Source organism: Microcebus murinus, chromosome 23 (genome assembly GCF_040939455.1).
Source record: "Microcebus murinus isolate Inina chromosome 23, M.murinus_Inina_mat1.0, whole genome shotgun sequence".
In the NCBI taxonomy this organism is placed as follows: domain Eukaryota; kingdom Metazoa; phylum Chordata; class Mammalia; order Primates; family Cheirogaleidae; genus Microcebus; species Microcebus murinus.
Genome location: NC_134126.1, coordinates 26,633,030 through 26,652,018, shown reverse-complemented (window position 1 = coordinate 26,652,018; position 18,989 = coordinate 26,633,030). Strand labels below are relative to the sequence as shown.

The following is an 18,989-nucleotide window of genomic DNA, read 5'->3' as shown; positions in this document are numbered from 1 at the left end:
GGCACCACAATCAAACAGCAGTTTCGGGGAAAATGCAACTTTCCATGCGGTACCATGGTTAAGGGCATGGGCTCCACAGTCAGAATCTCAGCTGTGTGACCCTGGGCAATTATTGTAGGGAGCTTCTCTGAGTCTCAGTTTCCTCACTTGAGAAAGAGGGTAACAATAGTGTATTTAAGCCTGTCTGAGGAATGAGATTGCCAATGTAAAATGCTTAGAACAGTATATGGTACATAGTAAACACTTCTATATTAACACTTTTTATTTTGATGTGACCACAAAGGTTACACAAAGCACTTAATATGCCAAGAACTTCAGGAGTCTCTGCCCCCACACTACATGACCAACCAATACCCCAAGAGTGCCTTCGTAGATGAGTAGCGGTAGAAGTAGCCCCAGTTTCAGCACACCTAACAAAGAATTAAAAGATCTGTGTGCAAAGTACTATATACAACTCCGATGTTTCCACAGGGGTTAATTTGGATATCGCCAAAGATATGGATACCAAAAGCTACTGAGGGAAGAAAATATTTGCAATACACATAATATGGCAATATATAAAGAACTTCCTACAAACCAGTATGAAAAAGACAGAGGATACCCAAATAGTATCATTAAAATGCACATTCAGACCACAGTACAATATTACTGCACACCTACCAGAATAAGCACAGTGAAAAAAGAAGCTACTATCAAATATTGGCAAAAACCTGGAGCAACCAGAACTTTCCTTTGCTAGTTGGAATATAATTGGTACAACTACTTTGGCACTATCTATTAAAATTATGCTCTGGCAATTCTGTTCTTAAGTATATACCAACAGAAATATATACACATATTGGTACTTATAGATAGATATGTATGTACATATACATACATGCATGTGTATATATGTATGAATACATATACTTATATATTAATACATATGTATATGTATCCATATGTATGTGAATATGAATATGAAGACATTCACATTCACAGCAGCACTGTTTATAATCGCCAAAATCTACACGCAGCCCAAACATCAATCAACAGTATAATAAAGTATGGTCTAATAGTAACATGGAATAGTACACAGCCATGAGAATGGAAACCTATAATGGCACACAGCATGGATGAATGTCACAAACAAAATGATGAGTGAAAAAAACCCAGACTCCAAAAGATAACACATTATGTGATTCCATTTATATAAAGTTGAAGAGCCGACAAAACTAACCTATGATTTTAGCAGTTTGAATAGTGGTTTAAAGGATGATTTGTAACTAGAAAAAAATACCAAAAGCGTCTTCTGTTGGGTTTGATAATGTTCTCTTTCTTTTCTTTATCTGGGTGCTGGTACTTTCTTTGCGCTACATATTTATGATTCATGCACTTTTCTGCATGCATGCTACATGTCAATAAAAATACTAATTAAAAAAAGCTAATGAGAAAATAAACTTTTATCCAAGTAGGCTGTTGTCCCAACACCAACAGATTTTAGTGCCTACCACCTCTGCTCACAAAATCTGAAGGACACATACACATTTATGACCGTTTTTCTATTGTATTTTAATAAATGGCAGAGATTTTACTCTATAAAACTTCAATACTATAAAAAACAAACATGTTTTCAAACCTCTAAATTAATCCGTCAACATTTATGTTCTATGAGACCGAGTCTGAAAACGTATTCATTCAAAATGCACGTTGGAATATGGAGAACTTTTTAGGAGAAACGGGATTTTTAATGAGACACAAGTGGCAGGGGCCGGGGGTGAAGGGAGTGAAAACCAAGAAGACCGGGGAAGCGAGACAGTTCCAAATCAGCAAAATCCAGGGCTTAAATTTCCAGTGGCTGCCAGAGCACTGAAGTAACTCTGGGCCCAGAAGCCAGAAAGTCCAAGCAGAAGCCAGGGACTCAAAGAGACAAGCTCAGGATCTGGAAGCCAGAAAGTAGCTGAATCGTGAGCGGACTCAGAGACAGAGGTGAAAGAATCCAGAATGCTGATGGATGATGATTACAAGCTACCAGGAGGTTGTGAGTGATCTGCACTTCCTGACCCAGCGCAGGAAACAGTGGCTGGGCGTGGGCAGCCTTGGGTACACAAGGAAGTGACTTCAGCAGATCATGGACTAAGAGGATGTAACCTCGGGTGTGCTCTGACCTGTGGCAAGGATGAACGAGCCAGCCTCACCCGGAGGTTCTTTCTCTGCTGGGTGTGAGTTTCTAAATATACACACACACCTCTGTTCAATCCATTCAAATATTTACCATCCCTGAACAGGACTTCTGAGGCTTTTGGTTTCGACTGCCCTAGTTGCCAGTGAAGATACCACTAATTTAGAACCTGGTTCCTGAGCCCGCTAGCACCATCTCAGCCCCTTGCATGAGAAGTGAAGTAGTGAACCTGAACTCAGAGAACATCAAGGATTTGTCATATAATCCAGCGGTCCCCAACCTTTTTGGCACCAGGGACTGGTTTCATGGAAGACAATTTTTCCACAGACGGGGAGGGGCTGGGGGTGGGCGGGAGGTGGAGCTCGGGCAGTGAGGCACAGCCCTGTTTTCCTAACAGGCCACAGACCAGTACTAGGCTGTGGCCAGGGAGGTTGGGGACGACAGGTGTAATCCATTCCCAGTCATTTCCACTAACGAAGGGAGACATAACAAAAGAAAACAAACAAACAGGCAACCCCCACAGCACTTGCAAAATGTTATTTACTCTCCTAAATAGAATGACCTTCTTAACTGTTTAGCTTGGGCTTATCCAAAAAATATATTTACCTCCCCAAAACATGGGGACATTGAGTGAGGGTAGTGGGGGTAGTGGGGGCAGGGGAATAACACTGAGGAGCAAACTGTAGGCAAGGATGCCGAATGCACCCAAGGCGAATATCGGTGCATCCCCCAGGCTGTCTGGCCACTCACTCCGTCACTCTCTGACATCACAATTAGCGAATCCAGGTAGTGAGGTCACATGACTTCCGGTCTGGAAATTCATTAAGTGAGCATATTCTAGCATCCGTGCACAGCTACCCACCCTTCGCCGGCTACAGCAGGTGAAGGTCCTCACTGTGGGAGACTTCTACAGGAGGAAGGTGCTGGCAGGTGAGAGATGCACACGGACGGGGCTGCTGAGGGGTCTGCCACAGGTTGGGTCTCTTATCTAGGAAGCAGCATCATGTTCTCCAGGGCAGCGATTATGTGTTTCCTGCATTTTGGAGAACTTCAGCAAGTAGAACTCAGCTCTGCAAGGCAGAACAAGCACTTCAGCTACAAGCGAGAAAGCAGGAAAACAGCTCCAGGCTAGACTCCGATCATTCCCACGTGATGCCTCCTTGGAATGGCTTCCCTGTTGCCCTTGAAGTTCATCTTAAAGGCATCAACACCTAAATATGCCAACATCATGAGCTTATTCAGGTGCACCACAGAGACAGCTGCACAAAGCCACCCCTGTGGCCTGGAAGACGTGGGTGCTTAAAGAATGGGAGTCTATGGGAGACCGTACCTTAGGAGCTTCGTGACTGCCTGGAAACCAAAAGCTGAATGCAATTAGACAGGACACTTGAGCATTTTTCACCAAGAGTCCCTGTAAATGCTGAGGAGGGGAGGGAGGAGGAAGCGGGAGACAAAGGGAGAAGGCAACGGCTCGACAGCTCCTGTTTCAAGTCATTTCCAACAGAAGCAGGACGGGAGCTGGATGCAATGACCGCTCAGGGCCCTTTCTACAAAACTGTCACCCTCTGCCAAGGTTCCTCAACCTCAGCACGACTGGACAACTCTCTGCTGTAAGGATGGCTGTTCTGTGCATTGTATGACATTAGCAGGTATGACATCAGCATTGTATGACATTAGTCCGCATCTACTAGGTGCTAGTAACCTCCTTCCTGCTCCCCAGTTCTGACAACCAAAAAGTGTCCCTGGACATTGCCAAACACCCCCTGGGAGCCAGACGTAGGGGGTACAGAATTGCCCTTGGCTGAGAACCACTGCTTTATACCGACGAATCATGTCACATACCCATGACCCCAGCCTAGGCCTAACAGTGTAATCATCCGCTTTGGAAAGAGTTGAGTACGTTTAGCCTGGTTACGACGTCCCAGGGTGTTACGGAAAAGAAGCTCCCTCTGGCAAGCCACCACCACCAGCTCCCAGGGGTGGGACGAGGACTCCAAAAGGGGACGATGTCCTGTCACCTGCACACCTCCACTTTCCAGTCCCACAAAATCTGTCTCTTCCCGTCAATGCGGAAGGCCGAGCCAGGCAAAGAGAAACTCCCAACTGTCCCGGAGTCTCACAACCACTCTGTCCCCATGGTAATTCACCTTGGGTGGCAGGGATCCATCCTGGTTATGTTTTGGGGAGGAGGGAAAGTATATCTCAGGCCCTCAGCGCCGTGTTCAACTAACCACCCCAGCTCCTCCCTTTCCCCTCTGCGTCCACTTGACCAAAAGGTGGCCTAGATGCCAGGCACCCTAAAGAAGAGCCACCAAAGCTCAGGTCTTGCCCTCCAGGGCTTTGGGACACAAGACCGCCAACATTGCCCAAGAGGCATGAAAGAATGTACAGGCCAAGGCGAAGGAATTCTCACACCAAGGTGAGAATTCCAGACGCACGAGGGAGGGAAAGATGGAAGGACGGATGGAAGACCAAAATCCTAGGGGCAACCTGGGCAGTGGGGGTGGAGCCAGGGAGGCCTGCGGGACAGGCTGCAGAGCTTCCCAGCTTTGGAAACCAAAGGATCCTGTGTAACGACAAGACTTGCCCAAGCAGAGGCGGTGCTGACTGCGTTGCTGACTATAAATCTAGTCCACTCGGGCCGGGTTTGGCTCACTCCAGGCCGGCCCCCCACCAGCGACAGTTCTGCTAAATTTAGTGCTGTTCCCAGCCACCCAAACGACTCTGCTCTTCGTGTCCATTTCAGGTTCAGCTGGGGACAGACAGAGAGGGATGAGACTTGTCCAGAAGAGAGCTGCCCTCGTGTGACCCTCTCCCTTCCCCGCCTAAGGCAGGGGCCCAGGGGAGCAGAAGATGTGAGAAACCACAGTCAGAGGTCTCCAGGGCTCTGAAGGCAGGCTCTGCCCCCGAGGCGGCACTCAGGGCTAAAAAAGAGGCCGCTGATCCCGGGAGACCACCCCTTCTTCTGCCCTCCCCATCCCACCCAGGTTTCACTTTTTGGGAGTCATGGATGCTGGGGGCGTGGGGGTTCCTGCTCCGTCAGATACCACAGGGCACAGTGGGTGGGTGGGAGACACTCTCGGGATGGGCTGGAGGAAGCCCCTCTGCAGCGCTTTGGGTCATCCTGGAGGTACCAACGTCTCCGGCCAAATAAGTCAGAGGCCCTGAAACAGAGGATACGGTCGTGGTTCCTAAACCTGGCTGCACATTGGAATCACCTGGGAAGTTTCAAAAACTCCTGATGCCTATGTCGCACCCATCCCTGGAGACCGTGGTGTAATTGGCCCGGGCTTTGGAAATTCGAAAGGATTCCCAAGTGATTCTAATATTCAGACAAGTTTGGGAACCAGCGGGTTCAGAGCATGGGCTTCTGCTTCCATGGAGTTCTGCCTTCAGGCTGCCCCGGTGGACGCCTGACTCCACCACCTCCCGCCACCCCGGGCCGGTCATTTCACCTTTCTGTGCCTCGGGTGCACCAACGGTGAGTGCACGTGGAGACACAGGACACCGGTCTCAAGGGCCGATGTCAAGACGCAACGAGACAATCCAGGTAAAGCACACGGAACAGGGCGTGCAGTAAGCGCTCCAGAAAAGCTAGCAGTCAGCGTTGCCATTCGTTGCTACGACGATAAAGAGGAGGAGGAGGAGGAAAGAGAGGAGACCCAAGAGCTGGGTCTTTGTTGTCCGAAGAGTTAAGAGTCTCCAAGACCGAACGGGGAGCAGCTTAGGAAGAAGAGGCTCCAGAGCCACCTGCACTTGGTAGGAGGCCTGCCCCTCCCCCACCCGCCTCTGTCCACGCCGTTCCTCCCATCTTCCGCATCCTCGCCCTCCTCATCTTTGTAAGCCCCATCATTCAGGGCCCAGCTGTAACCACCCCAGGCTCTCTCCCTTCTCTAGTCTCCAATAATACTTTCCTCTCCATGCCTATTATTTCATTCATGCATTCATTTTTAGAGAAAGAGTCTCATTCTGTCACCCAGGCTGGAGTGCAGTGGCACAGTCACGGCTCACTCACTGCAGCCTCGAATTCCTGGGCTCTCACAATCCTCCCATCTCAGCCTCAAGCAGTTAGAACTACAGGTGTGTGCCACCACACCCGGATAACTTTCTTCTTATAAGATATTTTCAGAGACGGGGTCTTGCTATGTTGCCCAGGCTGGTCTCAAACTCCTAGCCTCAAGTGATCCTCCCACCTCTGCCTCCCAGGGTGCTGGGATTACTGGCATGAATCACTGCACCTAGCTAATGCCTATTATTTCAGAAGCTTATGATTTGCTCCCCTGAACAAAAAAAGTATCTGCCTGTGGGGTGAATGACTACTTTGGTACATACTAGTCTTGTCACCTCAAAGAGACAATAAGCCACTTGGGGGAGGGCCCAATTCCCATGCTTCCGAGTGTTCCCCATGACACCCAGCACGCACCATGCCGGGCACACAACTTTGGATTAACAAATATTTGTGGACCGAGAGTAGATGTTGAGCCAGCAGCACTAACTACACATCAGAAAGGATCTAGGCTCAGTGCCCAAGGGAAGCAGGCCCAGCGCCCAAGGCCCATGGGATTCTGGGCTCCCCAACCCATCATGACAAGGACACGCCACCACAAGACCCTGCCCACCTGTCCCAGGGCCTGCGGCTGTCAGAAAGCCACCGGCCTTCCGTGATTGCCCGAACCCCAAAACAGCCAGAAGCAGCCCAGCCCTACCCACATGGGCGTCCAGAGCAGCTGGCACCCAACAAGCTGTAAGCCTCTTACAGATTAAAGGTCCTAATTTAAACCTCTATTTGAGGGACGACAAGTGGGTCAGCACTCCACCGGCCGGTCAGTGCAGCCGGAGGAAGGACGGGCAACTCTCATGCGAGACAGGCTCCTTCCTCGGGGGGGAAGGCGGGGCCAGAGATCACGGATCTAAGTGGAATCACTGAGCGGGGAGCAGGTTCACACCGATCCACCAGGGATCTCCCCCCTGGATCATCTGAACTCTACCCTCCCTAGGCAATGAACCTGAGAAACAGGGAACCTTAGTAAGGGCAAAATAACAAGCCGGGATGGCCTTCCTCTCCCTGCCCTGGCCTTGGTATGTGGGGAAGGAGGAAATATCTGGCTGCAAAATAAAATAATTTTTTTTTTTTTTTACACGCAAGGAAACAGCTAATAAATCCAGGAACCAAGAGGAGAGGGAAGGGGCTGGGCAGGCTGCATTCTAGGGAATCGTACCCGAGGGAGGAGGCAGGGGAAGACGACCTTTGCTCCTAACCCCCGGGTGAGGTTTTCCTGGCCTTCCTCCCCAGCTTCTCTGCGGCAGGAAGCACTGGGCACGGGTGAGCAGCTGCAGGCAGGCCCAGGATCACGCTGTGAGAGCCTGACTCTGGCCGCTCTTTAAAAAAAAAAAGCTCTCTTGACACATGTCTCCATAGAGACGGCCTCTGGGGAAGTAGCTAGAACCCACCGTCTACACGAAGAGCAGAGAAATCCTTCCAGCGTGACGTTTCTCAGATTTTCCCGACTGTGATCCGTGGTAAGAAATAAGTTTTACACGATGACCCAGAGCATACATATATGCATGCACTCTGCACACATGTTTATGTATCTCTCTCTCTCTCTCTCTCTCTCGATATGTATAATTGAAACAGTTTCATGAAATAATACTCAATGCTTACTACATACCATGCAATCCAATATTTTCTATTCTATGCTTTATTTTTTTTTTTTAACTTGCTGGTTGCAACCCACTAAATTGATCTCACCACCCATTACGCCGTCTGGACCTGCAGTTTGAACAGCACTCTGGACAAAATGAGAGTGGTTCTGCTCTTTGAAGGAACTTTTAAAACTCGCTCACAGACTCACCTGGGCACAGAGAGAAATCCCGGTGGGCCCGTGAGTGGGGAACTTTGGCAGAGGGGAGGAAGTCTGGACCTCAAATGCCAAGTCCTGTCTCTGCAATAGGCATCAAGCAGTGGCTGCCCCCGAAGGTCCCCCGAGTCTGTCCCTGCTTCTCGTGGGGCGCAGAGTTCAGGACTTCTCCCCCTACACCGCTAATCGTGCCTCTGGGGCTGGCCCAGCAACTAAAAAACCCAATGCTATTCACTGGGATTAAGCACTGCCTCACCTGCCCCTCTGCTGAAGGAACGTACCTATGACACACAAAGGCAGAAATGTCAACACTGTGCTGCCCACATTGGCTTTTATTTCTCCCAACAGTTTATCTGCATATCAGATACCCTACAAAACCCCAGAGGACAGGAGGTTTGTTTTTGTTGTTTTAACTGATGGTACAGAGATGCTTTTTGTAGGATTTTTTTTTTTTTTTTTTGACAATAGGAACAAAGCCAATCCAATTTTAAACTATCCTCAGCCCGGCCTTTCTGCTCTTCCAAGAAGTCCATGAAATCTCTACTGCCACCTCCTCCAGAAAGCCCTCCCTGATGGGTCAGGCCTGCTAAGGAATTCTCTATACCCTAGAGCATGGTAATATGAAACTCTAATGACTCCTTTCCACCCTCGCTGTTCCCACAAATGCCACACCCTGCTTCCCTGTACCTGTCATTACTGTCGGGGTGGGTACCTGAGTTGGAAACCATGCCACAGAGAAAAGGTAGCATAAGCATTCAATATTCTGAATGTTTAAGTTTTAAAGGTTAATGTTTTTGTATTTCTTCCCAGGTAAGGTTTTTTTGTCCCTGCTAAGCGGAGCAAAATTCCACTCGTGTCAGCGTGCCGACACTCCACGCCTCTGCACGTATGGAAGCCTACTGTGCCTGCCACAGACCAGCACCCCCAAATCCAGAATGCCTCTGCAGGACACGTGGTCGATCCCCAAGGATTCTGGAGGGGAAAAACGTGTTTGATCACTGTCTTAAGAGCTCAATCAGCATTTGATGGCTCACCCAGCATACAGCAGGGTTTCATAACTTGGGATCTGTGAATCCTCTGATGGAGAATGTCAAATCATGAGCTATTATCATTTGTTTTTTCCCGGAGAGAGGGACAAACTACAGTGAACAGACACAAAAAGAAGTCAAGAGCCATAGAGGCCAAATTCTTAGAAAGCTGGTGGAGACCCTCCCAAGACTGCCTCTACTTGTCCAATGAACAGCCCCTCCTCTACCATGTACACTCTCTTCAATGACCCAACCGCTTCTGCCAACAAGCCATCTCCGCCTTCATCCTAGTGCCTTGGCACTGCACTCCCAGGTGAGGTCCCACTCATCCTTGAACACCCACTCACTAACAAACACCAGATTTAGGTGACACTGAGCACCTGTCAGGGACCATGCTAGGCTCTGAGCATACAGCCACGAACACGACAGAAGAGATAGCCTTTGTGTTCCAAGAGATGCCCCCAAATCCCAACCTGCCTTCTGGCTAATCCAGCTCTTTCCTATACTTCATTTGTGTCCCTCTTATGCATCATCATGTACTTCTCAGGTAAAGATGTCTGTCTCCCTCCTCTCCCAGCCCCACCCTATTCCATCCACAAAGAGAAACAGACACGAAATCTCTCACACAGGACGCCCCATACCAATGTGCATCGATCAACGGATGCTGAAGGGGTCACCAGTGGTCCAAGTAGCAAAGACCAGCACACCGGGGACAAGCCCGCTCAGCGAGGCAGGGAACAAGGGAGATGGTCTCCGCTGCAGCAAAAAGCCCACGCGGATCTCTGTTCCCCAGCCACAGCCTGCAGGTCTCATTCTAGCTGCTCATATTTCAAATTAAGCTTTGGGTCCTGGTCACGGCAGTTGGAAAAACAATTCCAACTGTGGGTATCCAGCTGACCTACCTCCTGGACCATCAGGGTGGAGGAGAAGTGTGCTTCTTAGATGTCTGAACCAATACTTTTTGCATATGGTTAACTGACAGAACACAAAGCAATGCTTCAAAGATGTACCACCTCTCTCTTTAAGAAGAGAACCGGCTACTACAGCTACCATGGTCATCTCCTGCGGCAATCTCTGCCAGCTCACTTCCAGAGCACAACTATCCACTTCCAGAGCACAACTATCCACTTCCTAAATCACGGCATGGCAGTGACTACAGCAGCCACTGTATTTACCACGTGTCAGATGCAGAAGGATGCACAGCCAACAGCATCGAGACCACAAAGCTAGGCCGGGCGCGGTGGGCTCACACCTGTAATTCCAGCGCTTTGGGAGTCCGAAGTGGGAAGATCACGTGAAGCCAAGAGTCTGAGACCAGCCTGGGTGACACAGCGACACTCCATCTCTACAAAAAGCAAAAACAACAACAACAAAAAATCAGCCGAGTATGGTGATGTGAGCCTATAGTCCTAGCTCCTTGGGAGGCTGAAGCAAGAGGACTCCTTGAGCCCAGCAGTTCCACGTTATAGTGAACTATGATCAGGCCACTGCACTCCAGCCTGGGCAAATGAGCAAAAGACCCTGCCTCTAAAACAACAACAACAACAACAACAACAACAAAAACCCTACAATGATGCTGTTTTCCCTAATGTCACAAAAGCTTTCACTGCTGCTAAAGAAATGGCTCTAGAAGCCACCAAAGAAATCTGACTACTGGACTTGGTTGTCCAAGAAATATAACCTTATGGCACCGAGGTCAGAGACTGGATCTATTCCCCAGCACTATTCACGCAACAAATATTGATGAAACCCAGCACTGTTAGGTACTATGAGCAACAGAAAAGACAAGACTCAACGCTCGTTTTGATTAAAGGTTGGGTAGGGAGGCAAGATTAACATAATAGAAGAAACCATTAGAGCAATCTCTGATGTGGCATGTACAAGAAGATCCATTAGGATGAAGAAGAAGATATCAGGATGTCTACTTATTTTTGTTGAAAAATAATAAATTAAACTGTATTATTATTTAATACAGGAACTGGCACTAGCATACTCCTTCAACTCGTGTGCTGGCTGTTGCTGTTATCTAAGGTCCAGGAGGCATCTGTGTGTCTGAGTAGCAGATCCAAACACAGAGGGTGAATGGTGGCAGTCCCCAGTCTGTTAACTTAGTACAGTTTACATGTGCCTAGGTGAGCAAGTTTAAAGAGACCATCCTCAATACAGTAAGTGACAATACTTCGTGGTGAGACTTAAAAAATCATGTGACCCCACTGTCCCTCATTACCTCATGGTAAAGTACCTGAGCTGCACAGCTTTAAGAGGAATTATGCCTTTTTTTTCAGCCAGAAAACAAAAATTTCTCAATTTGCTGACCTCTTCTGTAATGAATGCCTGTAAGTAGAATGCTACTTAATGAATGTCTTTAAACAAATAAATATTTAATCTATCTCTTTTAATGCAAAGGTGTCATTTTTTAAATGGTTAAGAAAGCCTTTACTCTTTGAAAGCGTATTTTAAAAACAGGCACTCGGAAATCATGTCCACCGTTACGTGATGATGTTGCCGATTTCAGCGTAAGGAACGTCATCTCTCAAATCCCCTATCTGTGCACACGTTCCAATCAGAACATCCAAATGTGTTTTAAAATTGCCCCAAAATGAAGTGTTTCAGAGGTCTTTAATCCACTTATTAACGTATAAAAATATTAAAGTTTCCAATGAGTGAGCTTGCAAGAACCGACTGATATCAAGAAAGACTGAAGTGTGTTAGCAGGATTTCAACAAAAATGTTTGCAGAAAACTGGTGGATATGAATAAAAAACAAGTATCGAGATTTCTTAAGTATAATCCGGGATGCATTTCTGCCATGAGGATCTGCACGTCTTTGTGAGGTCTCTTTCAAAATATCCTGACTGGAAACACAACTTCAAATTGCAAGTGATATACCAAGATATTCTGCAACAATAAAGTCTGCTCCATTGCATTGTTCTTACTGGAAAAAAAAAAATCATTCTTAATAATTCATTCCATTTAATTCTGCAATAAAATACCCATCTTTATATGCATCAGGTATACCATTCCACGCTCTGGAATACCGCAGGGAACAAAACAAACAAAAATCCCTGTTCTTGGGGAGCTCACATTCCAGTGGGGAGAAAGAAAATACACTAATAGAAATATATTGTACGTTAAATGGTGATGGTGGCCATGGAGAAAAAACACTGCATGAAAGGGATGTAGGAGAAGCTAAAGAATGTCAGGTGCAGGGGCAGTGCATCAAGAAGGCAACATCCAAGCACGGACCCAAGGAAGTAAGAGATTTCGCCACAAGGCTACCTGGGGAAAGCACTCCAATGGAGGGAACCAGGAGCAAAGGAAATGCTTAGTATGTCAGCGAACAGCAAGGAGGCCAGCGATGCTAGAACAAATGCAAGACAGGAAGAGCGGCAGGAGACAAGGACACAGAGAAAAGTGGGGCCCAGTCATGAGGACCTGCCTTGTGCAACATGGAAGGCACAAGCCGTGGGAGGCTGCTGAGCCCAGGAAATGCAGCTAGTCCAAATGAGGATGTGCTAAGAGCTTGACTTAGTAGAGAAAAAAGAAAACCAAAAACAATGAAACATATTTCAGAAATGGAAAATATTTTTAACATACACGGTTAAATATAAAATACATTATTAAAAATAACTTCAATGGTGTCATTTTCCTTTATCAAAAAATTTTAAATTATAACATATATGTGGCTGTCATGTGTGGCTCACATTATAGATTTCTATTGGACGGTGCTGATGTAAGCTGTAGGGCCCGAGGGACTACAGTGAGGCCTATGGCTTTTACTGAGAGAGGAGAAGCCACTGCAGGGTTCTGGGCACAGCAGGGCACGATGTGACTTGTGTTTCATGGGACCGTTCTGGCTGCTGGGAGGACTGCAAAGGGGCAGAGGAGAAGCAGGTGGGAGATGATGGTGGGTTAGACCACAGTGGTGGCAGTGGAAGTAGTTCTGATAGGTCGGATTCTGCATCTGTTTTATAGACAGAGTCAACAAGACTTGCTGATGGATCCGATGAAGGACATCTAAGAAAGAGAAAAAGCCCAGCATGACCACAGGTGTTTGGGATGAGCAACTGGAAGCACGGCGCTCCCATAACTGGGATGGGCCGACTGTAAGAAGAACATAATTGAGTAGGAAAACCAGGATTTCAGTTTTGGACATGCTCAGTGAAACATCTACTAACATCAAAGGTGAAATATTAAACAGGCAGATGAACACACAGGTCTATAGTTCAGGAGGAAGTCTGGGCTGGGGACAAATAATTGGGGCTCATCAGCATAGAGATTTCTTTCACTTTTCATTATGGAAAATTGTAAACACAAATAAAACTAGAAAGAACAGCATAATTCACCCCCAGGTACCCATTCCTCGGCCTCAACAATTATCAGTTCATGGCCAATCTTGTCTATCTCCCAGGATTGCTTTGCAGCAAGTTCTAGACATCATTCGCATGGACGGTATTTAAAGCCGAGAGACAGAACAGGACCAGAGAGAGAAAAAGGAGATGGACAGGAGGTGACCCAGGGCCTTGAATCCTTAGAAATCAGGGAGATGAGAAGCTAAGAAGGAAGAGCCCATGCGGCCAGTGGAAAACCAGATATACACACCCCAGAAGCCAAGTGAAGACAGTGTCGAGGAAAAGGGTCTGACCAGCAACGACAAGCGCTGCTAAGAGCTCCGAGGATGAAGGCTATGAAGTGACCACTAGACTCAGCATCATGGAAGTCACTGTGGACCTCGCTGACAGTGTTTGCATCTGCAGTGGTGTGACTCAAGGGAGGACATGAAGAGAATAAAGACTGAACCCTTCGCAGGGCAGAGAAATGGGGCAGCTGCTGGGAGAAGTGGGGTCAAAGAAGGCCTTTTTTTAAGATAAGAAAATTAGCAGCCTATGGAAATCACCCAGTAGAGGGGAAAAGCTGGTGATGCAAGGAGAAGGGAGAAGTGGTTGAGGAAACATCTTGAATATGTGAGGGGAATGGAATTTAGTGCAAAGAAGGGGGCTGCCTTTAACAAGACCAAGAATAGTTCATGCAGAAAGAAGGTAGAAAATATGATATATCACAGCCATTTGAATTTTCCCTTTTGTTTTATATACTATATATATAATGCTGTATATAAATTATAAATAGATATACACAAAGAAAGTTGCTCAAAAGTTTTAACTGATATGGGCACATGCTCAAAACAATTAAAGACCACTCTACTAGAAGAAAATAAAACATATCATCAAGCTCTAACCCACATAGCCTCTGGTGACAAGAAGGTGTATACCATGGCATATTTAATATAGTCTATATTATTACCTTAAGTATTCAATAAAAGATCTAGGAAAGGAGAAAGAATACCATTCTTAATATCCGAGGATATTAACTAAGATTTTTTTAAAAGGCTCAGACACTATAATTCAGAACTTAAAATATAGCTGCATTTGCACCGAGAATGCAAAAACTATAATAAGAATCACAGACCATTCTCAAAATCAGAGCATCCCAGGAACCAAAGTCTTATTACTTTTTTACATAGAGAAATGTAAATCAGTTACAAGGTTTTATTAGCAAGACAGGCCTGAGTTGTTCCATCGGATTCTGCTACAGAGGCAGTATGGCCACCCAATACCCAAACGTACTGCTCAGCAAAGAATGGCAAATCAGGAACGTAGGCCTGTCGTCTGAAAGGCTGACAGGTAGCCTAATTAGAACAGGCAGAAGCCCCAAACCCACCTGAAGTCCACAAAGTCACAGAACACATCCAACTTGCTCAAATATACTAGCACCACCTGGCAGCTGCCAAGCCCTGTAACGATTCACACAGCTCCTTTTAAACATTTTTCATTTAGCGTCTCTCCAGCCCATCAGTTCAGTAAGCTCTCCATTTTTTTTTTTAACTTTCAGAGCTATGCACACTCAAGCCCAAGGGTGTTAAATGAATACATGCAAAGGCAAACTAGCGCCACCGCCAGAATGCAGGTCACATGGCTCCGAAACACAGAAGCCCCGAGACTGGCTTCCTGAATGGTTCTAGAGGGCACCTCTATCAACCACGTACAATGACAGCAGGAGCACATGAACACCGAGCCCTAAAGCGTGGCAGGTCTGCCTGCACAGAAGTGACGGTCACGGTCCCGGAGCTCAGCTGGTGTGAACACAAGGGAACAGTAACAGCAAGCAGCTCTCCCGTGGGGGGACCGCAAGCTCCAGGAGGGTAGGGCCCTGCCTGTCTTTTGACAGGTGCAGGCCTGGTGTCCAGTGTGGTGCCCGGCACAGGCAGGCTCTCAAGAAATATTTACTGAAGGAAGGAAAACGTGACTGGTTACAATAAGCCGTAAAGGCCAGGAGGACAATGAAATATGCTCAAAATCATAAAAAATGGTTCAAGAAAACTCAGGAAAGCTGCTGACGGCAGCCGATCGGATATAGAAGCGGGCAGCTAAGTAAATCTAAAAAGTAGAATTGCCAAAACATAAGTTCTTTTAATGACCACGATCTTTATGAACAGAGACTTTGCAATGTATCGTCAACTAAATGAAACGCGTGGATCTTGTTCGGAGCCTGACTCAAACCAAGCAACCGCTAAAAGAAAAACAATGGAGACAATCAGGGAAATTTAAACACCGTCTGGATGACAGGTGACGTTCAGGAATGGCTGTGCCTTGTCAAGGTGCGATAATACTACCGGGGTTATGGTTTTAAAAGGTATTACCTTTTAGAGACACGTAATAAAGGATTTACGGATGAAATGATGCCGAATCTGGGATTTGCTGTTAAATAATAATCCAAGAAGGGAGTAAGGAAAAGGTGGGTGGAGGTATGAGCGAAATGAGAAGGGCCATGCGTTCGTTGGCATGTTAAAGAACTGGGTGATGATAGGAACGCTGAGGTGTTATTATTCTCCCTCTCTCTACCTTCATATACCTGTGAAAATTTCCATAGTCGAATTTTTTTTTTTTAAATCTCGAGTAACTGTAATGTGAAACCAGTGTTAATATCCTTGCATTTGCTTCAGCATAGCAAAATAACTGAACGGTATTCGTAGTCATACATCCTTTCTTCCTCCCTGCCACCAAGCTCATCTGCGACTCCCTTGCTGCATCTCTGCTGTCCCTCTGGGCCTGGAGATACCCCGAGTTTCCTCTCCCACTGGCTCCTACTCTCCCTCCTCCCAGTCTTCCCTTCCCTGCCTCTGGCTGGTTCTCCCTTCTTCCCCCAGCCCTCTGGGGCTCTGTCCCAGGATGCTGACTGCCTCCAACCCACCTCTCTGTACCAGGTCCCACTCCTCCTTTCTCACGGCCCTAACGCCAATGGATCCCATGGCTTTAACCCTTCTCTACCCTGTTCTCCTTAAAGGCAATCACATTACCAGTATATCCTAGTATGTCCATCTTCCCCCAGATATGTCACGCTTTGCTGTCATAAGCTCCTCTCTTCCTCCACTTACCTACTCACATCCCTCCCGCACATTTCCAGGACAAGACCAAATAAGGATGGTTCGGCCAGTGGAATATCTGCACACAACTATCGTGTGCCAAGCTCTGTACCCAGCACTGGGTGGGGTAACAGCAAAGAACAAGAGAGAGATACGCCTTTTTGAAGCATATGATCTAGCGCAGATGGAATTAAAATTGGTTCAACTGTCCGTGAACCTTCCAGACAGGACTGAATCCTTTATTTACCTCTGTAGCCTCAGAGCTTCATGGAGAACCCAACACGTAACAGATCCTTCACAAATATCTGGTAAAGGAAATGAATGTTCCTCCAAGATGGCACCTGTCTCAACATTAGTTTAAGTCCATGAAGTATGGAGTCGCCCTAAACTCCACAAATGAAAAGGTACTTGGAGAGGGCTTTTGATGAGGATCTTTTTTCGGATGGGAACAGCCTCCTGGGAAGATGTGTGTAGGGAGGGAGGTATGCAGGCAGGCTCCGAGAGCCGGGCTTACCGTTGCCGGCTAAAAGCAGCGCTGGGTGTGCTCGGCTTCTGTCTTCTTTGCTATTCTGGACCGTCTGCTCCCTCCTCCCACTGCCAGCCTCCTCCCTTCCAGCTGCAACGGGAATAAACCTCAGTCACCCCTGTTCCCCAGGCTACTCGGAGCACGCGGTTTCCTCTTGCCACTGACACGTCTCACTTCCTATCTCAGCCCTGAGCAGAAGTGCCCCAACCGCCGGGCTGTTGCTGCTCTGCTGTCACCCTGTTCCTAGCCAGGAGCTTCGCCAAGACTCCAGCTTGAGGACCAGGTCAAAGAGGTGGACACCTCGACACAGGAGGATTGCACAAAGGGTGGCTGCAAGAACGCCGGATGCTGGTTCCGGCCCCCAAGCTGGCACAGGCACAGACCCCACAAAATCCGAGCCCAGAGCCTTGCTCCCGCACGCTGGATGAGTGCCAGCTTCAGGCAGACACGCCAGGCTGGGCTGCAGGCTCTGCCTGCGGTGGCACCTCCAGGGCCTTGGCACTCAGGGGGGCAGTGAGGTCGGAAGTGACAAAGTAGAGGTATCACGGGCAACATGCCGCAGGACTTGGCAGAATCGATGAGCCTCCCTTTTTCCTGACGTGAGACTGGGTTTAGGTCACTCTAATCTCCCCCGCACAGGCTGGGAAATCAGAATGAGAGAGAAGGTGGCTTGTCAGATCGAGGCCATCACCCGGCCCTGCTGAGGAACTCAGGCCTCCATGCTCCAGGGAAAGCACTAGAAACGGAAGGGTTTTCCCAGATACGGAACTACCACTTTGAAGCTGACTCCAACAATCTCCTGTCTCAACTACCAGATCATCTTCTTGTGGGATCACAAAGGCAGGCCCTATGCAGAATCTTCAAGAACTCTGGAAATCTGAATCACCCAGAGTAAGCATCCCTAGTAGAGATCTAAGCACTTCTCTGGTAGTCTACAGCAGGGGTTGGCAAACTTTTCTTTTATCTTAAAGAGCAAGATACTACATATTTTAGGCTTATGGGACATATGGCCTTTGCTACGACTACTCAGCTATGCCACTGTAGCATGAAACCAGCCATAGACAATACATAAACATGAACGTGTCTGTGTTCCAATAAAACTTTATTTACAAAAACGGGCATCTGGCCCATGCGTCATAGTTTGCCAATCCCAGGCCTTTGGGAAAAACTGCTCATCCAGGATTTCTATGCTCAAAAGAGCAACAAGGGCCACCATCCACCTGGAGGGCTCCCATCCACTCTGGAGACAGGGGCCTACTACTCTGGGGAACAGGCCACCAACCACCCCTGCTGGTCTCTCCCACAAGGCACTAAAGAAATGTAGCCTACTTATTCCATAAGCCTGGTCTGCATCACAAACCTAGACAAAGGTGGAAAAAGTTTCAGACGTCAAATCTAAGGGCTTTGGAGCTGGAAAAAATTAGATTCCTTAGACTAGACAGTAAGGCCTGGAAAAGGAAGTGACACATCCAAGATCTTCCAGCTGACAAAGGTCTTCTGACTTTCTGGCCAGTGAGGGTATGGGTGGAAAGGAAGCATATAAACAGCATGCTGGTGGGGGCCAAGGAGCGTGGCACTTCCTGGGGCTGGGAGTGAACGGTACATAGGACAGGGCCAGGGGAGAGCTTGGGGTGGGAGGAGGTGGGGAGGGAGAAGAGAGAGAGAGGAAGGAGGGGAGAGGGAGAATTTTTCTTCCAGCTGTACCCGGACATAGTTACTAGGGAGAAGAAAACTTAAACAAAAATCTGAACTTCAAAAAGAGATGTGGTTTGGTAGAAGATGTGAGTGTTTATTGGCAGAAACTGGACCAGGGTCTGGGCGGGACCTGGGATAATAAACCAGCACAAGGCACCCAGCCTCACCCAACTGCAGGTCAACGGCCCAGGCTCTGGGATCTCTCTCTATATATACCTTCTCACTAACTGTGTACTGCACCTTCAAGCTTCATAATCCAGTATCTCCCAAATCTCTCCCCCAAACTGATGATTCCCATTGCA

At 47.6% G+C, this 18,989-nt stretch overlaps 1 protein-coding gene across 1 annotated transcript in view; it reads right to left on the bottom strand.

Annotated features, from left to right (window-relative positions):
* LOC109730105 (uncharacterized) overlaps positions 1-18,989 on the bottom strand; it is a 63,411-nt gene that overhangs the window by 29,317 nt on the left and 15,105 nt on the right. Inside the window, exon 5 of the mRNA XM_075997000.1 lies at positions 10,300-10,392. Within this exon, the coding sequence (XP_075853115.1) occupies positions 10,300-10,392 (93 nt within the window). The remainder of the gene's footprint in view (positions 1-10,299; positions 10,393-18,989) is intronic.